The 17,469-nt window shown below is 45.2% G+C and overlaps 2 protein-coding genes across 3 annotated transcripts in view; one reads left to right on the top strand and one right to left on the bottom strand.

Moving 5' to 3' along the window:
• The window catches only part of LOC117387594 (NACHT, LRR and PYD domains-containing protein 1a allele 5-like), a 769,741-nt gene that overhangs the window by 220,046 nt on the left and 532,226 nt on the right, over window positions 1–17,469 (top strand). The gene's annotated exons all lie outside the window — the stretch shown is intronic.
• LOC117386958 (NLR family CARD domain-containing protein 3-like) overlaps window positions 1–17,469 on the bottom strand; it is a 34,182-nt gene that overhangs the window by 14,524 nt on the left and 2,189 nt on the right. The window contains exons 1-12 of one of the 2 annotated variants that reach the window (XM_055229703.1): window positions 16,492–16,566; window positions 14,951–15,063; window positions 14,782–14,868; window positions 13,458–13,556; window positions 13,319–13,388; window positions 13,020–13,218; window positions 11,138–12,932; window positions 10,894–11,067; window positions 10,506–10,673; window positions 10,276–10,440; window positions 8,664–8,710; window positions 4,157–5,360 (exon numbers count right to left, since the gene is read on the bottom strand). In XM_055229703.1, the coding sequence (XP_055085678.1) occupies window positions 4,816–5,360; window positions 8,664–8,710; window positions 10,276–10,440; window positions 10,506–10,673; window positions 10,894–11,067; window positions 11,138–12,932; window positions 13,020–13,218; window positions 13,319–13,388; window positions 13,458–13,556; window positions 14,782–14,868; window positions 14,951–15,006 (3,405 nt within the window). In that variant the 5' untranslated portion in view covers window positions 15,007–15,063; window positions 16,492–16,566 and the 3' untranslated portion in view covers window positions 4,157–4,815. Of the gene's footprint in view, window positions 1–4,156; window positions 5,361–8,663; window positions 8,711–10,275; window positions 10,441–10,505; window positions 10,674–10,893; window positions 11,068–11,137; window positions 12,933–13,019; window positions 13,219–13,318; window positions 13,389–13,457; window positions 13,557–14,781; window positions 14,869–14,950; window positions 15,080–16,491; window positions 16,567–17,469 lie in introns of those variants that run through there. The other variant, XM_033984340.2, reaches the window with a different exon arrangement.

Raw genomic sequence — 17,469 nt, forward strand, 5'->3', positions numbered from 1 at the left:
TTTAAATGACAGCCCATATGGCCCTTCTGAAGTCCTGTCTCTCTCTGATCTGTACAGGACCTTGTACTTCCAGGTGTTTTTAATGTTCAGATCTTGATTTACAAACACAATAGTGAAATAAAAACCCCAGGATCATGTAGAGGGTTAATACGAACATTTTAAGAACATAGCAGCTAGCATGTTAGCTATGTCCATTTATATAAACAGTCAATGGTTCTTATAATTTGAACCTCATTGGACAGTTCTCTTCTATCTTTTAAAATCCAAGCACTTTTTATGTGTTTATTTATTTGCCAAATGAATTTAGTTTTAATATTCAACAGACAAAACACCTAAATGTATTTTCAAGTCGCCTGTTGAGTTTTGCTCCTTTTAAATCTGACATTAAAGAGGGAGTATTATGCAAAATCATTGACCATGTTATCAAAACACGTCTGAACAGATTTTAGACGTCATCCCTGCATGTTTGAGTAATCTAGTGATCTCTCCAGGGCCCTATCCTGATGGTTAGCATGCCCTGTGTTAGAGTTAATAGTTCTTCAGTAACAGCAGCTCCTTCACACAATGGCGTCACCAACAGGATGAATGGAGGAGGATCCTGTTCGTGACGCCATTCTGACATTTAACTCAGTTCTAACACGACTTCAGACTGAACACAACAGCAGGTTTCAGAACATTCTAAAGGACAAGGGCTTCACAGAGATGGACATGAGCACAGGGGCAAACAACTATTCAAAACTATATACTGTGTCTTTTCAGTGGTCAAAAGTCCTCAAAATGGCGCCTGTATTAATAAAGTGAAACAATAATGAATGTCCCATTGAGAGGGGCACATGTAAAATGGCTCTAGTCACGTGGCAGAGTCTGTGTTGGACATGGACACATATATTGGACTCATGGACTTTGTCTCTAACTGATCAGGTACAACATTTGTGTATTTGTCTTTTGAATAATCCTTTTAAGACAGAACATGTGAAAGAAACAGCAGCTCTAGTACTGATGGTTTTCACACTTTAGAATGTGAAGATCTTATACTCTTAGATTTAAGCTCAAATGTTCAGATATTATTTAATGAAGATATGATTTGTTATTTCAGAACAGGACAGTGTGAAAACACATGATAATGACTCTGTGACAGCCACACCCTCTGCAGCTACAGGCCTTTACCTGTGAACACTGTGACCTTTGACCTCACAAAACACAACACACATTTTTACTACACTATTATTTCACAGACACATTTTGTCTCCTCCTGAGTTAATCTTCAGTTTTTTACACTTTATTTTTGCATTAACATTTTCATTTGTTCACATTTGTAGGAACTTTTTTGTAAAATAAATATAGTTTTATCTTTTTGGTCACCTCTTCACTCTCCTGTTTTTGTTCTACGCCCGGATCTACATCTTTAAGTGACCTGCCATCGCCCTAAACCTCTGCATTTGACCCAATCATGAACAGTGTCCTCTGCATTTGACCCAATCATGAACAGTGTCCTCTGCATTTGACCCAAAGTGAACAGTGTCCTCTGCATTTGACCCAAAGTGAAATGTGTCCTCTGCATTTTGACCCGATATTGAACAGTGTCCTCTGCATTTGACCCAAAGTGAACAGTGTCCTCTGCATTTTACCCAATATGAAACAGTGTCCTCTGCATTTGACCCAATATGAAACAGTGTCCTCTGCATACTGGCGAATGCACTCGGGCTCCATGAAATCAAACACATCGAGTCCCTGGTTCCAGATCCTACCGAGCCTCAGAGAACGGTCTTTTCTACGTTCTTCTGCGAGAGAGAAGACACTGCAGATGGAGAAGGGGGGATTTGACTGGGAGGGCAGCAGGCTAGATAGATGGGGTTAATGCTGCACTGGGGAACATTCTAGGCAGAACTATAATACCACGAGCAGGTGGTGGACCTTTCATCAGAAAAGTTACAAACTGTACCTTTAAGTCATATATAAAGTGAACTAAAAGCCAAACATCAGGTTTTGTTTACGTCAGAACAGGAAATCTAGCAATAAAAGCAACACAATGCTGCCACCTGTAGGCTACTGAGCATTGTGCACATAAAGGGACACTCTGGACTTTTCATATATTGTTGAAAGTGTCACTAAAAACATGAGGTTTGGAGCAGAGAGATCAGACTTTGAACAGATCCATTTATATAGAGTTTATGAGCAGGACATTATTATTCAAACATGTTTTTATTTGTTTTTTGTGAGAGAAATAAAAAACACAATCCATGATGAGCTGACGAATATAATAATCGTTAGTTGCCTGTGTAGACCCTCAGTCGTCCAGGTCTGATCCAGAGCAAACAATGAAGTTAAATCTGTCAACTGGACAAATATTGCAGGAGTGAAGACGTTTCGCTGCTCATCCAAGCCGCTTCTTCAGTTCTGGTCGACCAGAAAACTGTGAGGGCAGTGAGGGAGGAGGAGGTGTCTGAGGTGGGTTTGGCTGTGATGTCCATGATGATGAGGGAGGAGGGGTGTGAGACTTCAAACCTCGCATAAAGGCTGTTTAACTTTTCTGCTAGTTGTTTGTTGTCCACGGCGGGAGGGGCTTTGGGCCTGTAGTTGGTGATTTGCCTCAGCCCTCTCCAGACAGAAGCAGAGTCGTTGGTGGAGAAATGCTGCTCCAGACGTGTATTGTACTTTGCTTTAGCCTTTTCCACCTCTTTGCTAAACACATACTTGCAACGCCTGTAGCCTTCACGATCTTCTGCCCTGAAAGCCATCTCCTTTTCCCTCCTCAGATGTCTCAGTCTGGGTGTGAACCAGGGTTTATCTTTGTTAAAAGTCACCCTGGTGCATGATGGAACGATGCTGTCCTCACAGAACTGAATGAATGTCGTCACAGTGTCTGTGTCCTCATCCAAACTGTCTGTGGCCTTGAACACATCCCAGTCTGTAGTGTCCAAACACGTGTGAAGCTCCTCCACAGCCTGGTCCACTTCTTAGAAGTCCTCACAGCAGGTTTGGAGAGTTTCAGCTGTTGTTTGTAAGCAGGGATGAGGTGAACCATGACGTGATCAGAGAACCCTAGAGCAGCACTGGGCAGGGCTCTGTAGGCTCTGTAGGCTCTGTAGGCTCTGTAGGCTCTGTAGGCTCTGTAGGCTCTGTAGGCTCTGTAGGCTCCACTAACTGTTGTGTAACAGTGATCCATCATCTTCTGCTCTCTCATCGGGCAATTAATAAACTGTTTGTATTTGGGCAGTTCCTGGCTCAGATTTCCCTTATTAAAATCCCCCAGGATGATCAGTAAAGAGTCCGAGAAGTTTCGCTCCACATTCAGAATCTGCTCCTCGAGCGCTGGGCCTCGTGCGTGTCCGCGCACGGAGGGATGTAAAAAGTGTCCAGAATGAGTGAAGTGAACTCACGTGGAGAATAGAAAGGCCTACAGTTAATGAACAGATATTCCACGGCGGGAGAGCAGTGTTGGGAGATCACAGTCACATCCGTACACCAGGCGTTGTTGATGTAGAAACAGACACCTCCACCTTTCGTCTTTACCCCGGAGAGTCCCCGTTGTCTGTCCGCGCGGAGGAGCTGGAATCCCTCCAGTTGAAGCGCACAGACCGGGATACGCTCGTTGGGCCATGTCTCCGTGAAGCACAAGACGCAAGAGGAAGAAAAGTCCTTGTTTCTCCTCATCAGCAGTGCCAGTTCGTCCGTCTTGTTTCTGAGTGAGTGAACGTTAGAGGAAAATCCCAGGTAAGGGCGTGCGAGCGCCGCGTCTCCACAGGCGCACCAAGGCCCCGCCCACTTTCCTCGTCTTCGGCGTCTCACTCTTTTGGCCAAAGAGTGAACAAAATCTACTGCAGGCACTAAAAAAACTGGCAGTAGATCAGCAGGAGTCGTTGTTCTGATGGTTAAGAGCTTCACGGGTGTAAGACACACGACACACACACAAAAACAAAACACACACAGCGCACCAAATCACCAGGGCGACCGTACGAGGCGCCATCTTGGATCATGTCTCCATTGGCTCTTCAAAAACTGTTTTATTTAATCAGCCAATTGTGTCATTATTTAACCTCCTCTCACCACTAATGACATTTGAGCTATTTTGAATCAGGCTTAAGTTTGTCACAGCCTGGATAATTATAATTTACACATATTAATGTTGAATTTAAATAGGATTCAGAACAAAGATGAAGGTGAAGGATTTCTAAGGCCATTTATTTACTATTAGCACATTAGCAAAGGTTTATCCAATAGACATAAAAACTACTGTACACACCAAAAACAGGCTTAGATACAGTTTATAATGTGTTTTACTCATTATTCTATAGTAATAATACAATATATTTACAGCTTGAGACTCACACAGAGTAAATCAAACACAAATATTTAAATTGTGATGAAAAAATATGAAATATGTTAATGAGATATAAATTTAGACTATAAAAAATAATAATAAAATCAACAGGTGTAAGTCGATAAAACACTTAGAGATATTTGACTGACAGTGTATTTGAATTTAAATAAAGAGAAGAACATTTAAGGGTCATGTGGAAGTGTCACAGTGTGAGGCAGAGTAAATCAGGCTAAAAACAAGAGCATTAGATGTTTGTGATGAGGAAAAACAAGAGCAAAACTGCTACGACTACGAATACTACTACTAATACTACTACTAATACTACTACTACTACTACTACTACTACTACTACTACTACTACTACTACATGATGTGTCTGTGCACTTTGTCTTTTAGAGGAAATAAAACATTATAAAATAAATCTCTGGTCAAATGAAGTCAAAATAAAATCAACATTTCCAAAGTGATTTTTCTCCAGATTTGACTGTTGTATTTTACACAGAGGAGGGTGAGTCTGTCGGACACAGAGACACTGAGGAGTGAGACCAGAGACTAAACCCAGAGAACAGAGTGTGAGTGAATGTGGTGTTGAAGGTGTGGAGGTGGGTCAGTTGGTCAGAGGAGACTGTGTAGAAGGACAGAGAGCCAGCAGGACAGTCCACAAACACTGAGACTGTCCCAGAAGAGGAACAGGACTGAGGGAGGAGAGTGCGTTTCTTATTATGATAAACAGAGAAACGACCTTCAGAACAGAACAGACTCCAGGACTGATCATTGTCTCCAAACAAACTGTCACTGTTTCCTTTCCTTCTTATGCTTCTGTAAGACACTGATATATAAACCCTTCCACTCCACTGGACCTCCCAGTAACAGCGACCAGTCAGACCAGTGGAACACAGAATCTGAGGACAGTAGACAAATCTGTCCTGATGATCTGGATACGGCTGCTCCTCTGTCACATGTGTCACCTTCTTGTTGTTGTGAGACAGTTTGAGTTTTCTGTGAGCTGTGTTTGGATCCAGAGTGAGATCACAGAAATCTGATGGAGAGAAGACACAACACAGCAGCAGTTAGTCCCATGTGGAGACACACATTTAATTATAGTTTAATATGGGTCAATCTATTCATGAAAGATGGATTTAAAGTCAATTATTTATAATAATAATAATAATAATAAAGTTTATTTATATAGCGCTTTTCAGGACTCTCAAAGTCGCTTCACAGTAGATACAATAATAAAATATCACAAAAATTTACAACATAAAATCAAGCATTAAAAGCGATTTTGAACAGGTGAGTTTTGAGTTCTTTCTTGAAGGTGGGGAGGTCAGAGCAGTCACGGAGGGGTTTAGGTAGTGAGTTCCAGAGGGTGGGGGCAGCGATGGAGAAGGCTCTGTCCCCCCAGGTTCGAAGCTTGGTCCTACAGGGCAGGGACAGGAGGTTGGAGCTGGAGGAGCGGAGGGAGCGAGATGGAATGTGGAGGTGGAGCAGGTCTGTGAGGTAAGGAGGGGCCAGGTTGTGAAGAGCTTTGAATGTGATAAGAAGGATTTTGAAGTGGATTATATAAGCCACATGTGAAGATGAATGTATTTTTATTCTGATGATTTTATTTGTGAATCATGCCAGTCTTATATTTGGCTCATGTTTCTTTTGCATCAGCTCTATATTTCCTTTAGTTTCAGCCTCACATCTATTTCAGATTCTTTTCAGTGTAAAACTTGAGTTTGTTGCTGCAGTGACAAAGTGCAGCTCCAGTCTCTGACGTCACTCCACACATTCCTACACTCCTCTGTGCTCCATGACACAGACTTTCTCCTTTAAAATGTCTCTATATGAAGGAGAGGAGAACAGGGGATTGGTTTAAATCCACTGTCTCCAGAAGAAGAATGAAGATCACTGTTGTACATGTTTTGGCGGGGGCCTCGACGACAGTATCTCCGGACATGGAGACTGGCTCTGGGGACATGGAATGTCACCTCGCTGGGGGGAAGGAGCCTGAGCTTGTGCGGGAGGTCGAGCGTTACCGGCTAGATATAGTCGGCCTCACCTACACGCACAGTTTGGGCTCTGGAACCCAACTCCTTGAGAGGGGTTGGACTCTCCATTTCTCTGGCGTTGCCCGAGGGGAGCGGCGGCGAGCTGGTGTGGGCTTGCTCATTGCCCCACAGCTCAGCCACCATGTGTTGGAGTTCACCCCGGTGAACGAGAGGGTCGCGTCCCTGCGCCTTTGGGTCGGGGACAGGTCTCTCACTGTTGTGCCGGCCTACGGGCCCCTGGGGAGTCCCTGGGAGGGGTACTAGACAGTGCACCAACCGGGGACTCCGTTGTTCTCCTGGGGGACTTCAATGCCCATGTGGGTAATGACAGTGACACTTGGAGGGGCGTGATTGGGAGGAACGGCCTCCCCGATCTGAACTCGAGCGGTGTTTTGTTATTGGACTTCTGTGCTAGTCACAGTTTGTCCATAACAAACACCATGTTCGAGCACAAGGATGTCCATCAGTGCACGTGGCACCAAGACACTCTAGGTCAGAGATCGACTGATTGACTTTGTTGTCGTGTCATCTGACCTCTGGCCGAGGTGGAGAAGGACTATCGGACGGCCTCAAAGAGATTCTGGCAAACCGTCCGACGCCTCAGGACGGGGAAGCAGTGCTTCACCAACACTGTTTACAGTGCGGGTGGAGAGCTGCTGACCTCAACTGGGGATGTTGTCGGGCAGTGGAAGGAATACTTTGAGGATCTCCTCAATCCCCCCGTCACGTCTTCCGAGGAGGAAGCAGAGACTGGGGACCCGGAGGCGGACTCGTCCATCACCCTGGCTGAAGTCACTGAGGTGGTTGGCAAGCTCCTCGGTGACAAGGCTCCGGGGGTGGACGAGATCCGTCCTGAGTACCTCAAGTCTCTGGATGTTGTGGAGCTGTCTTGGCTGACACGTCTCTGCAACATCGCGTGGCGGTCGGGGACAGTACCTGTGGAATGGCAGACCGGGGTGGTGGTCCCTCTGTATAAGAAGGGGGACCGGAGGGTGTGTTCCAATTACAGGGGAATCACACTCCTCAGCCTTCCCGGTAAGGTCTATTCCAGGGTACTGGAGAGGAGAATCCGACCGATAGTCGAACCTCGGATTCAGGAGGAGCAGTGTGGTTTTCGTCCTGGTCGTGGAACACTGGACCAGCTCTATACTCTCCATCGGGTCCTCGAGGGCTCATGGGAGTATGCCCAACCAGTCCACATGTGTTTTGTGGATCTGGAGAAGGCATTCGACCGTGTCCCTCGTGGTGTCCTTTGGGGGGTGCTCTGGGAGTATGGGGTCCGGGGCTCTTTGCTAAGGGCTGTCCGGTCCCTGTATGACCGGAGCAGGAGCTGTGTTCGCATTGCCGGCAGTAAGTCAGACCTGTTCCCAGTGCATGTTGGACTCCGCCAGGGCTGCCCTTTGTCACCGGTTCTGTTCATTATATTTATGGACAGAATTTCTAGGCGCAGCCAGGGGCCGGAGGGGGTCTGGTTTGGGAACCACAGGATTTCATCTCTGCTGTTTGCAGATGATGTTGTCCTGATGCTTCTTTGAGCCAGGCAGGACCTGCAGCACTGGGGCAAGTGTGAGCCGAGTGTGAAGCGGCTGGGATGAGAATCAGCTCCTCCAAATCCAAGGCCATGGTTCTCAACCGGAAAAAGGTGGTTTGCTCTCTCCGAGTGGGTGGTGAGTCTCTGCCCCAAGTGGAGGAGTTCAAGTATCTCGGGGTCTTGTTCATGAGTGAGGGAAGGATGGAGCGTGAGATTGACAGGCGGATCGGTGCAGCGTCTGCAGTGATGCGGTCGCTGTATCGGTCCGTTGTGGTAAAGAAGGAGCTGAGTCCAAAGGCAAAGCTCTCGATTTACCATCAATCTACGTTCCTGCCCTCACCTATGGTCATGAGCTCTGGGTAATGACCGAAAGGACAAGATCGCGGATACAAGCGGCTGAAATGGGCTTCCTCCGCAGAGTGCACCCTTAGGGATAGAGGGAGGAGCTCAGTCACACAGGAGGAGCTCGGAGTAAAGCCGCTGCTCCTACACGTCGAGAGGAACCAGTTGAGGCTCGGGCATCTGCTCAGGATGCCTCCTGGACGCCTCCCTAGGGAGGTGTTCTGGGCATGTCCCACCAGGAGGAGGCCCCGGGGAAGACCCAGGACACGCTGGTGGGTATATGTCTCTCGGCTGGCCTGGGTACCCCTTGGGGTCCCACTGGAGGAGCTGGAGGACGTGTCCGGGGTGAGGGAAGTCTGGGAGTCCCTGCTTAGACTGCTGCCCACGCGACCCGGCCCCGGATAAGCGGAAGAAAATGGATGGATGGACTTACACTTTCTGAGTCCTGGTGTTAACCTCACAGCTCCAGCATACTCCAGTCTGAAACACACGACATCAGACTGAAACATCAGACTGAAACACACGACATGAGACTGAAACACACGACATCAGACTGAAACACACGACATCAGACTGAAACACACGACATCAAACTGAAACATCAGACTGAAACACGTGCCCAAATCTGCAGGTTTGTGTGTTAAACATGTGAGAATGAAACAAAACACAACTCCAGGTCTGTTTGTGATGAGGAAACAACATTAGAACAGATGAGAGAATAGTGTAATATGGGCCTTTAAAGTCCTGAGAATGATGAACACACCACATTCACACTCATCATAAACTGGTTCTTTCAGCACATGGGGCATGAAGGACACAGACTCTCCAGTAGTTTTTGTGTTGAATGGACAGTTCTACTGCTCCTGATTTGAGGAAAAGTCCACTTTAAGTCACTCTTAGTGACTGCATGCTGCAGCGCTCACAGGCCCCAGGAAACATGAGCACGTTTCTCCTGTGTGGGCCTCTGGCTCCCTGTCAGCTTCAGGACTGACTTTAAGATTCTCTTTGGAACTACATTTCACACTGGACATGAGGATTAGAGCCCTGTTGTACAGACAGATGGAGCTCAGACTTGTCTCTGTCACTTTTTAAATGATCCACAAAGACCCAGGAATCAGTGAGAAACAGCCGCTAAAGTCTTCAAACCCAGAGTGGAGAAATAAATAAGTGAATATGTGCGCGGGGAGTTAGCCATGGAGTTTTCAGCTCTGTAAAATGTGGTAGTGGTCAGGCAGAGAGCGCTAGTTACAGACATTAACATGTGCTCTGGGACAGAAGAAGAACTTGTAGATTTACACTGATACTTGTTTATTACACATTTATAAACCAAACAATGCCACGTCTCCACGGCGATAAGAATCAGACATGAGATGAGTCAGTTTTATATCTGTACCACACATTACTTGAGCTGTAGAGCGCACAGGTGTGTGTCCATAACACAGCACTTAAAAAGTGATGACCTGTGACCTTACAGTACATTACAAATAGAAGGCGCCACCAGATGGTGCTAAGTGCAAGTGTGTCTGTTTTTGAATAAGACTTTGGAATGATGTCAATGATGAATTAAAGTGAATTAAAACTGTACTTTAAAGCATGAAATCATTCATACATATACAGTACACGACAGTAGGTTATATAAGCCTGTGTTTTTTATTGATTTAAGTAAATACAATCTGATGTTGCTGTATTGTGGAGTTATGCATTGATCAGGATGATCTTACATAAACACGGGGCTTCAATCCTTTTTTGGTTGTAATTAATGAAGAAAATGTTTTGTCTTTTTCAAAAAAAAAAAAAAATGTAAACAACCAAAATAAAATGAACTCATTCATACACTGGTAATACTAACTGTGACACGACATGTCAGTGATCTCGTCTTTGAACACGACTAAAACACACATTTATTTCACAATAATCCAGGACTGGATCTACCAGAACTGAACCAGGACTAAAGAAGGACTAGACCAGGATCACAGTGAGCAGAAAGGAGCGGCAGACTACACAGGACAAGAACAGGACTGACAGACAGCAGGGGGCGCTCTCACCTGACAGACAGCAGGGGGCGCTGGTCCTGTAGAGCGGTCAGGAGCTCGGCTGAGGGTCCTGGATGGTTGTAGCTCAGGTCTAACTCTCTCAGGTGGGAGGGGGCGGAGCTCAGAGCTGAGGCCAGAGCAGCCCCGCCCCTCTGTGAGACCAGACATCCAGACAGCCTAAAGACACAGCATTACACTCATGTGGACACAAGGGGGCAGAGTGCATCATGGGAGCATCTCACCTGAGCGTCTCCAGTCTGCAGGGGGCGCTCTTCAGTCCAGAACACAGCAGCTCCACTCCTGAGTCCTGGAGGTCGTTGTGACTGAGATCCAGGTGTGTGAGACTGGAGGAGCTGAGGACTGAGGACAGAGGCCCACAGCTGTGAGGGGACAGTCCACAGAGGGACAGACTGAGGAGACAGAGGGACATTAGAGACTAGAACCACCACACAAGAGTTTAAGCCTCAGCCTGTGGGGCCGGTGCAAGAGCCCAACACCTGCATTCAGCCCAAAATAAGACAAATAGAACGTCCCATATCTCTATGTTGCTTTTATCAAATGTTGTTTTACAATGCAACTACCAACAGGTTAATGTATGTAAAATTAGTAAGTAATATGAACCCCTCTGACCTGAGCTGTTCCAGTTTACAGTGAGGACTCTTCAGACCAACAGACAACATCTCCAGCTCTGAGTCCTTCAAGTCGTTGAGACTGAGATCCAGGACTGTCAGACTAGAGGACTGGGAGCTGAGGACTGAGGACAGAGCTTCACAGCTTCTCTCTGACAGGTTACAGCTGCTCAGTCTGGAGAGAGAAAACATTGTTCATGTAGAAGTTGAATCAAACCATCCTCTGTTAAACAAATGTTACTCACAGAGCTTTGTTGGAGGCCTTGACCACTGGCAGCAGCCTCAGGAGAGCCTCCTCTGAAGCAGAGTATTTCTTCAGCTCAAACTGCTCCAGATCTTCTTCTGATGACAGTAAGATGAAGGCCAGAGCTGACCACTGAGCAGGAGACAGTTTAGCTTTAGACAGACGTCCTGACCTCAGGTACTGTTGGATCTGCTCCACCAGAGAACGCTCATTCAGTTCATTCAGACAGTGGAGCAGGTTGATGCTCCTCTCTGCAGACACATCCTCACTCAGCTTCTTCTTGATGTACTCAGCTGTTTCCTGATTGGTCTTGGAGCTCTTTTCTGTCGGTGTCAGCAGACCTTGTAGGAGGCTCTGATTGGTCGACAGTGAAAGACCCAGGAGGAAGCGGAGGAGCAGGTCCAGATGTCCATTTGGACTCTGTAAGGCCTGGTCCACAGCTGTCTGATAGAACTTGAGTGGATCACTGTAAATTATGTAATACTTTAAAAAGGAGATTAGAGACTTTTTCTCCACTAGTAAATTGATCCCAGTGTTGATGAAGGTCTGATGGACGTGAAGAGCAGCCAGAAACTCCTGCACACTCAGATGGATGAAGCAGTAGACCTTGTCCTGGTACAGGCCTGGCTCCTCTCTAAAGACCTGTGTGAACACTCCAGAGTACACTGAGGCCGCTGCAGCGTCCAGTCCACACTCCCTCAGGTCACTCTCATAGAAGATCAGGTTTCCTTTCTGCAGCTGCTCAAAGGCCAGTTTTCCCAGAGACTCCACCATCTTCCTGGTCTGTGGACTCCAGTGTGGGTCTGTCTCAGATCCTTCTTCATACTTGATGTTTTTGAGTTTGGCCTGAACCACCAGGAAGTGGATGTACATCTGAGTCAGGGTCTTGGGCAGCTCTCCTCTCTTTCTGCTTTTCAACACATGCTCCAGGACTGTGGCAGCGATCCAGCAGAAGATTGGCATGTAGCACATGATGTGGAGGCTTCTGGACGTCTTGATGTGGGAGATGATTGTGTCTGCCTCGTCTCTGAACCTCTTCCTGAAGTACTGCTCCTTCTGTGCGTCGTTGAACCCTCTGACCTCTGTCACCATGGAGACGTACTCAGCAGGGATCAGATTGGCCGCCGCAGGTCGTGTGGTTATCCAGAGGCGAGCGTAGGGAAGCAGGCTCCCCCTGATGAGGTTTACCAGCAGCACGTGCAGTGAGGTGGACTCTGTGGGGTCGGTCAGGGCCTTGGTTTTGGTGAAGTCCAGAGGAAGTCTGCACTCGTCCAGACCATCAAAGATGAAGAGCAGCTGGAGGTCTTCAAAGCTGCAGAGTTCTGTTTGTGTTTGACTAAAGAAGTGATGAACAAGTGTCACCAAGCTGAAGCTTCTCTCCTTCAGCACATTGAGTGCTCTGAAAGTGAACGGGAACAGCAGCTGTATGTCCTGGTTGGCTTTGCCTTCAGCCCAGTCCAGACTGAACTTCTGAGTGAGCACTGTTTTCCCGATGCCAGCCACTCCCTTTGTCAGCACTGTTCTGATTGGTCCATGTGTGTGAGCTGGGCCTTTAAACATGTCTTCACATGTGATGGGTGTCTCTGCTGGGTCTGGTTTCCTGGAGGCTGTTTCCATGTGTCTGACCTCATGTTCCTGGTTGACCTCTGAAGACCCTCCCTCTGTGATGTAGAGCTCTGTGTAGATCTGATTCAGAAGGGTGGGGTTTCCTGCTTTAGCGATGCCCTCAAACACACACTCAAACTTCTGCTGCAGGTTAGACTTCAGTTTACGCTGACAAACTCCAGAATAACTCCCTGAATGAAGACAACAGATACAGACCTGAGTCTCAGAGAATATAAAACGACTGTGAGCGCCTTGTTAAATGTGTTAAACGGTCCTACTGCTCCACAGACGCTCAGCCAGCTCCTTCTGCTTCATCCTCCTCAGGAAGTTCAGTGTGATCTTCAGAACAGCCTCACTGCTGCTCCTCTGCTCTTCATCCTTCACAGGCTCTGAGCATTCTGGGTAATCTGTACTCAGAACCTTGTGGAGCTTCTTCAGCTCCTTCTGGACAAAAGTGAAGATGTCCTCCTCCAGAAGCTGAACAGACACATTATAAACAACACAAATGCAGTCAGTGTCAGATCTGTGTGGAACAAGTTCTCATTCATCTGAACATTTACAAACTTTAGTGACAGACCTTAAATATGGAGTCCAGCTGTGTCTGATGGTGCTGACCACTGGAGACCTCTGGACCCTGCTGCTCCACTCTGTGAGAGAGACTCATCAAACACTTATGTTCATTTCAACTGTTTTATTCAATAGTTGTTTAAACTCACGCTTCTGTGGCAAAACCAATTGGACAGTCCTTAGACATGTCACTCTTGAGGGACTCACAGATGGGACCAGGTTCAGATGGAGGATGTTTCTGGTGGATCCTGAGACACAGAAGAAAACACACTTCAGTCACAAAGACTCTTCTTAACACTTGTGACTGCACAGTCCATTAAAACAGCTGGAGCTGGTAAAAGTAAATAAAGAAAACCCCTGTGTCCATGTGTGCTGAGTGAGTGATGAGTGTGTGGTGTAAGTGGAGGTTGAACAGTTTTATTACGTCTGGTCCAAAAGCAGGACACTTGTTTTATGAATGAAATGTTAGTAACTTATATGTGATAATGTTTGGTGATATGGTCATGTTTCCATCTACTTTTAGATTCTGTAAACTGTTACATCAACCTGCCCAGGGACGACAGGTGGAAATGATCATTTTCTGCTCTAACCTGGTACAATGCATCTTTCCTTTTGGTCAGTGTTTAGTGACACTGTCCCTGTATGAATAAAAAACATCCCATACAGAGCAGCACAGTAAAGCCCTCTCTACTCCAAAACACAGGACTTCTGCCAGTGTGGGCCCTGTACAACTAAGACACATCCACACATTCAACAATAAAACAATTACAAGAAAAGACCAGAGAAAGTCAAGCATTTCAAACTGTTCACATCCAGACAAACATGAGCAATGCAGCATGAACAAGTCTCTCCATGGACCAGCACCAAAGAACATCTGACATGAGCCACATGAACCATCTCACATGAGGAGGACCTCAGGGACCCAACTCCTGATGGAGTCCTGGTTTAGTCCTGGTTTAGACCTGGTTTAGTCCTGGTTTAATCCTGGTTTAGTCTTGGTTTAGTCCTGGTTTAGACCTGGTCTAGTCCTGGTTTAGTCCTGGTTTAGTCCTGTATTAGTCTATTTGTCTGGGCCATGACAGTTTTATCTGAATTATTAAAGTCAGTTGTTTTCTTCCTTTTCCTGAAAGAAGTTTGTCGACTGTTGTCTCTTTTCAGACTCCATTTTAATTCCAGTTTCAAATCAAAAGTGTCTCTGTTGGAGAAACACAGTGGTTAAAGTCATGTGACTTGAGCAGGTCCAGCGGGTGATGGGCCTGGACTAGGATCTTATAGAAGGACTTTTGTAGGACAAAGACATAAGTGTGTTGCATTTCCTGCTGCTGAGACGAGCATGAAGTTCCTCCTCACAGTCACAGAGGTCATCTGCAGCTCTTACACTTATGTTGAGTTTAATAAAAAACAAGTCATCCATATCATTCTAAAAAGGCTGTGAACATAAAGTCCTGACATTATGAGGTGAGTCTGACTTACTCTGGACCATGTTTTCTTTTAAAATTAATCAATCGTCCTATAGAGTCCTCACTCTTGAATGAGACGGCTCTGGCCCCAGGAGCAGGTCTGTGGACACAGATGGAGCAGTGGCTTTAGTCTGAGCTCTGACATGGAGAACAGTGGTGGAGTGTTAGTGATCCTCTCTTACCTGTGAGCTTTTATAGAGGGAGGGGCTCCGTCCTCTCTGGTCTCTCTCTGATCCATGCTCAGTCCAGGTTCATGTGATCTCAGACCCTCAGGAGGAGCCGACGCATGAAGCCACTGCAAAAAGTCCACTCTAAAATCAAACATGTACTTGCAACACAGCTCATTAGAGTTTATGTTTAATTTCTGTGTAAATGTGTTTTTGTACTGGTGGAGCCACAGATGAATGGTTTTGTTTCACATCAGTAACACATCAGTGCTGCACTGTGGAAGTCGACACATGACATTCCTGCCATGAGCCTTGTGTTCAATACTTTTATTACTATGAAATTAAACTGTATATTTTGGAACTTTATATAACCACGTAAATCCAGACAATATTTTCTACGACTCAAGAAGATCTCACTGCTACATTTACCAGAAATACAGAGAAATAATAATTAAAAAAATAGTACTTAAAATGTAATGAAATTAAATCATTAGAAATGAAAAAGCCACAGAAAAAACAAAAGAAACGACCAAAACCAAAGTCTCATTTTAGTTAAATCCACAACCCAAAAGTCCAAATCACTGCCAGACGATTAAAGCAAATCTTTATAAATATGTGTGAAATAAAATCATTTAAATCTATAAAAAAAAAAAAACCAAAAAAAAAAAAACCTTTTATCTCATTTCAAGAACAAGGTTTGTAGCCGAGATTTTCAACTGTGAGAAAATATTCAAAAAGTCGATTAAGAAACATTTTACTGTAAAAAGAAATGAAGTTATAAAAACATAAACAGACCAATAACCAGGAAATAAACCAGGACTAACTCCAGACTGAACTAAAACTGTATTAAACCAGGTCTAAAGTTTAGAACTAAACCAGGACTAAACCAGGACTAAACCAGGATTAAACCAGGACCAAATCAGGACTAAACCAGGACTAAACCAGGACCAAACCAGGTCTAAACCAGGTCAAAGATCAGCACTGAACCGGGACTAAACCAGGACTAAACCAGGACTAAACCAGGTCTAAACCAGGACCAAACCAGGACCAAATCAGGACTAAACCAGGACTAAACCAGGACCAAACCAGGTCTAAACCAGGTCAAAGATCAGCACTGAACCGGGACTAAACCAGGACTAAACCAGGACTAAACCAGGACTAAACCAGGTCTAATTTCAGCATTGAGCCAGGACTACACCCACTGTTGAATCTGATCAAACTGGTCAAACCTGAGGCCACACCTCAATCGGCCCAATTATGAGTGAACAAAACTATGATAAATGTGGATGTAAAATGGACACAAACCAAAGTCAAACAGAAAATATATTCAACTGTGATAAAAGAGTCAAATAGTGGATTAAGAAACAAATTTGACTGTAAAAAGAAATGCAACATTATCTGAAGTTATAATGACACAAACAGACCAATAACCAGGAAATATACCAGGACTAACTCCGGACTAAACTAAATCTGTATTAAACCAGGTCTAAACCAGGACTAAACCAGGACTAAACCAGGACTAAACCCAGTGTTGAATAAAATCAAACTAGACAAACCTGAGCAGATCTGGAGAGTCCAAAGTGTCTCAGAGAAAAGTGCGGCTGAAGATGTTTGTGTTTTCATCCTGGAGTGACTCAGAGCTGCTCCTCTATTGGCTCAGTCCAGGTGGGCGGGGCTTCTCACAGGTGAGTGACAGGAGGCTGCCCCTGAGCTCTGTGTCTGTGTAGACCTCATTTAGTCTGACACACCTGAAATGAGCAGGTAGGACACAAATATGGAGGAGAGGACTAAACCAGGACTAAACCAGGACTAAACCAGGACTAAACCAGGACTAAAGTACAGGACTAAACCAGGACTAAACCAGGACTAAACCAGGACTAAACCAGGACTAAACCAGGTCTAATTTCAGCATTGAGCCAGGACTACACCCACTGTTGAATCTGATCAAACTGGTCAAACCTGAGGCCACACCTCAATCGGCCCAATTATGAGTGAACAAAACTATGATAAATGTGGATGTAAAATGGACACAAACCAAAGTCAAACAGAAAATATATTCAACTGTGATAAAAGAGTCAAATAGTGGATTAAGAAACATATTTGACTGTAAAAGAAAAGCAACATTATCTGAAGTTATAATGACACAAACAGACCAATAACCAGGAAATAAACCAGGACTAACTGCGGAATAAACTAAATCTGTATTAAACCAGTGATAGGTTTTGTATGTTTTAGACTTAGTGTCACAGACTTAGTGTATGTTTTGTAAGTCTGTGTTTAAACTCCTCAAAATCTTCATCCTCTTTTTGTTTAGTTCTGTTTATTTCCATATAATTTGCTCTCCTAGTGAATCTATTTTGGATCCTTGTTCTTAATGCTGTCAACCTAACTAGGAGTTGTTCGTCATCATGGGACAGTATTTCCAAATTATCTTGATTTGTACCCCCCAAATGATCCCCGTCACCTCTAACAGATGCCCAGTGATGTCCCAAAGCTTCTGTATACTCTCTCTACTTCTTGTCCATTCAAATTAT

The sequence above is a fragment of the Periophthalmus magnuspinnatus genome, chromosome 19 (assembly GCF_009829125.3).
Source record: "Periophthalmus magnuspinnatus isolate fPerMag1 chromosome 19, fPerMag1.2.pri, whole genome shotgun sequence".
Classification (NCBI taxonomy): Eukaryota; Metazoa; Chordata; class Actinopteri; order Gobiiformes; family Gobiidae; genus Periophthalmus; species Periophthalmus magnuspinnatus.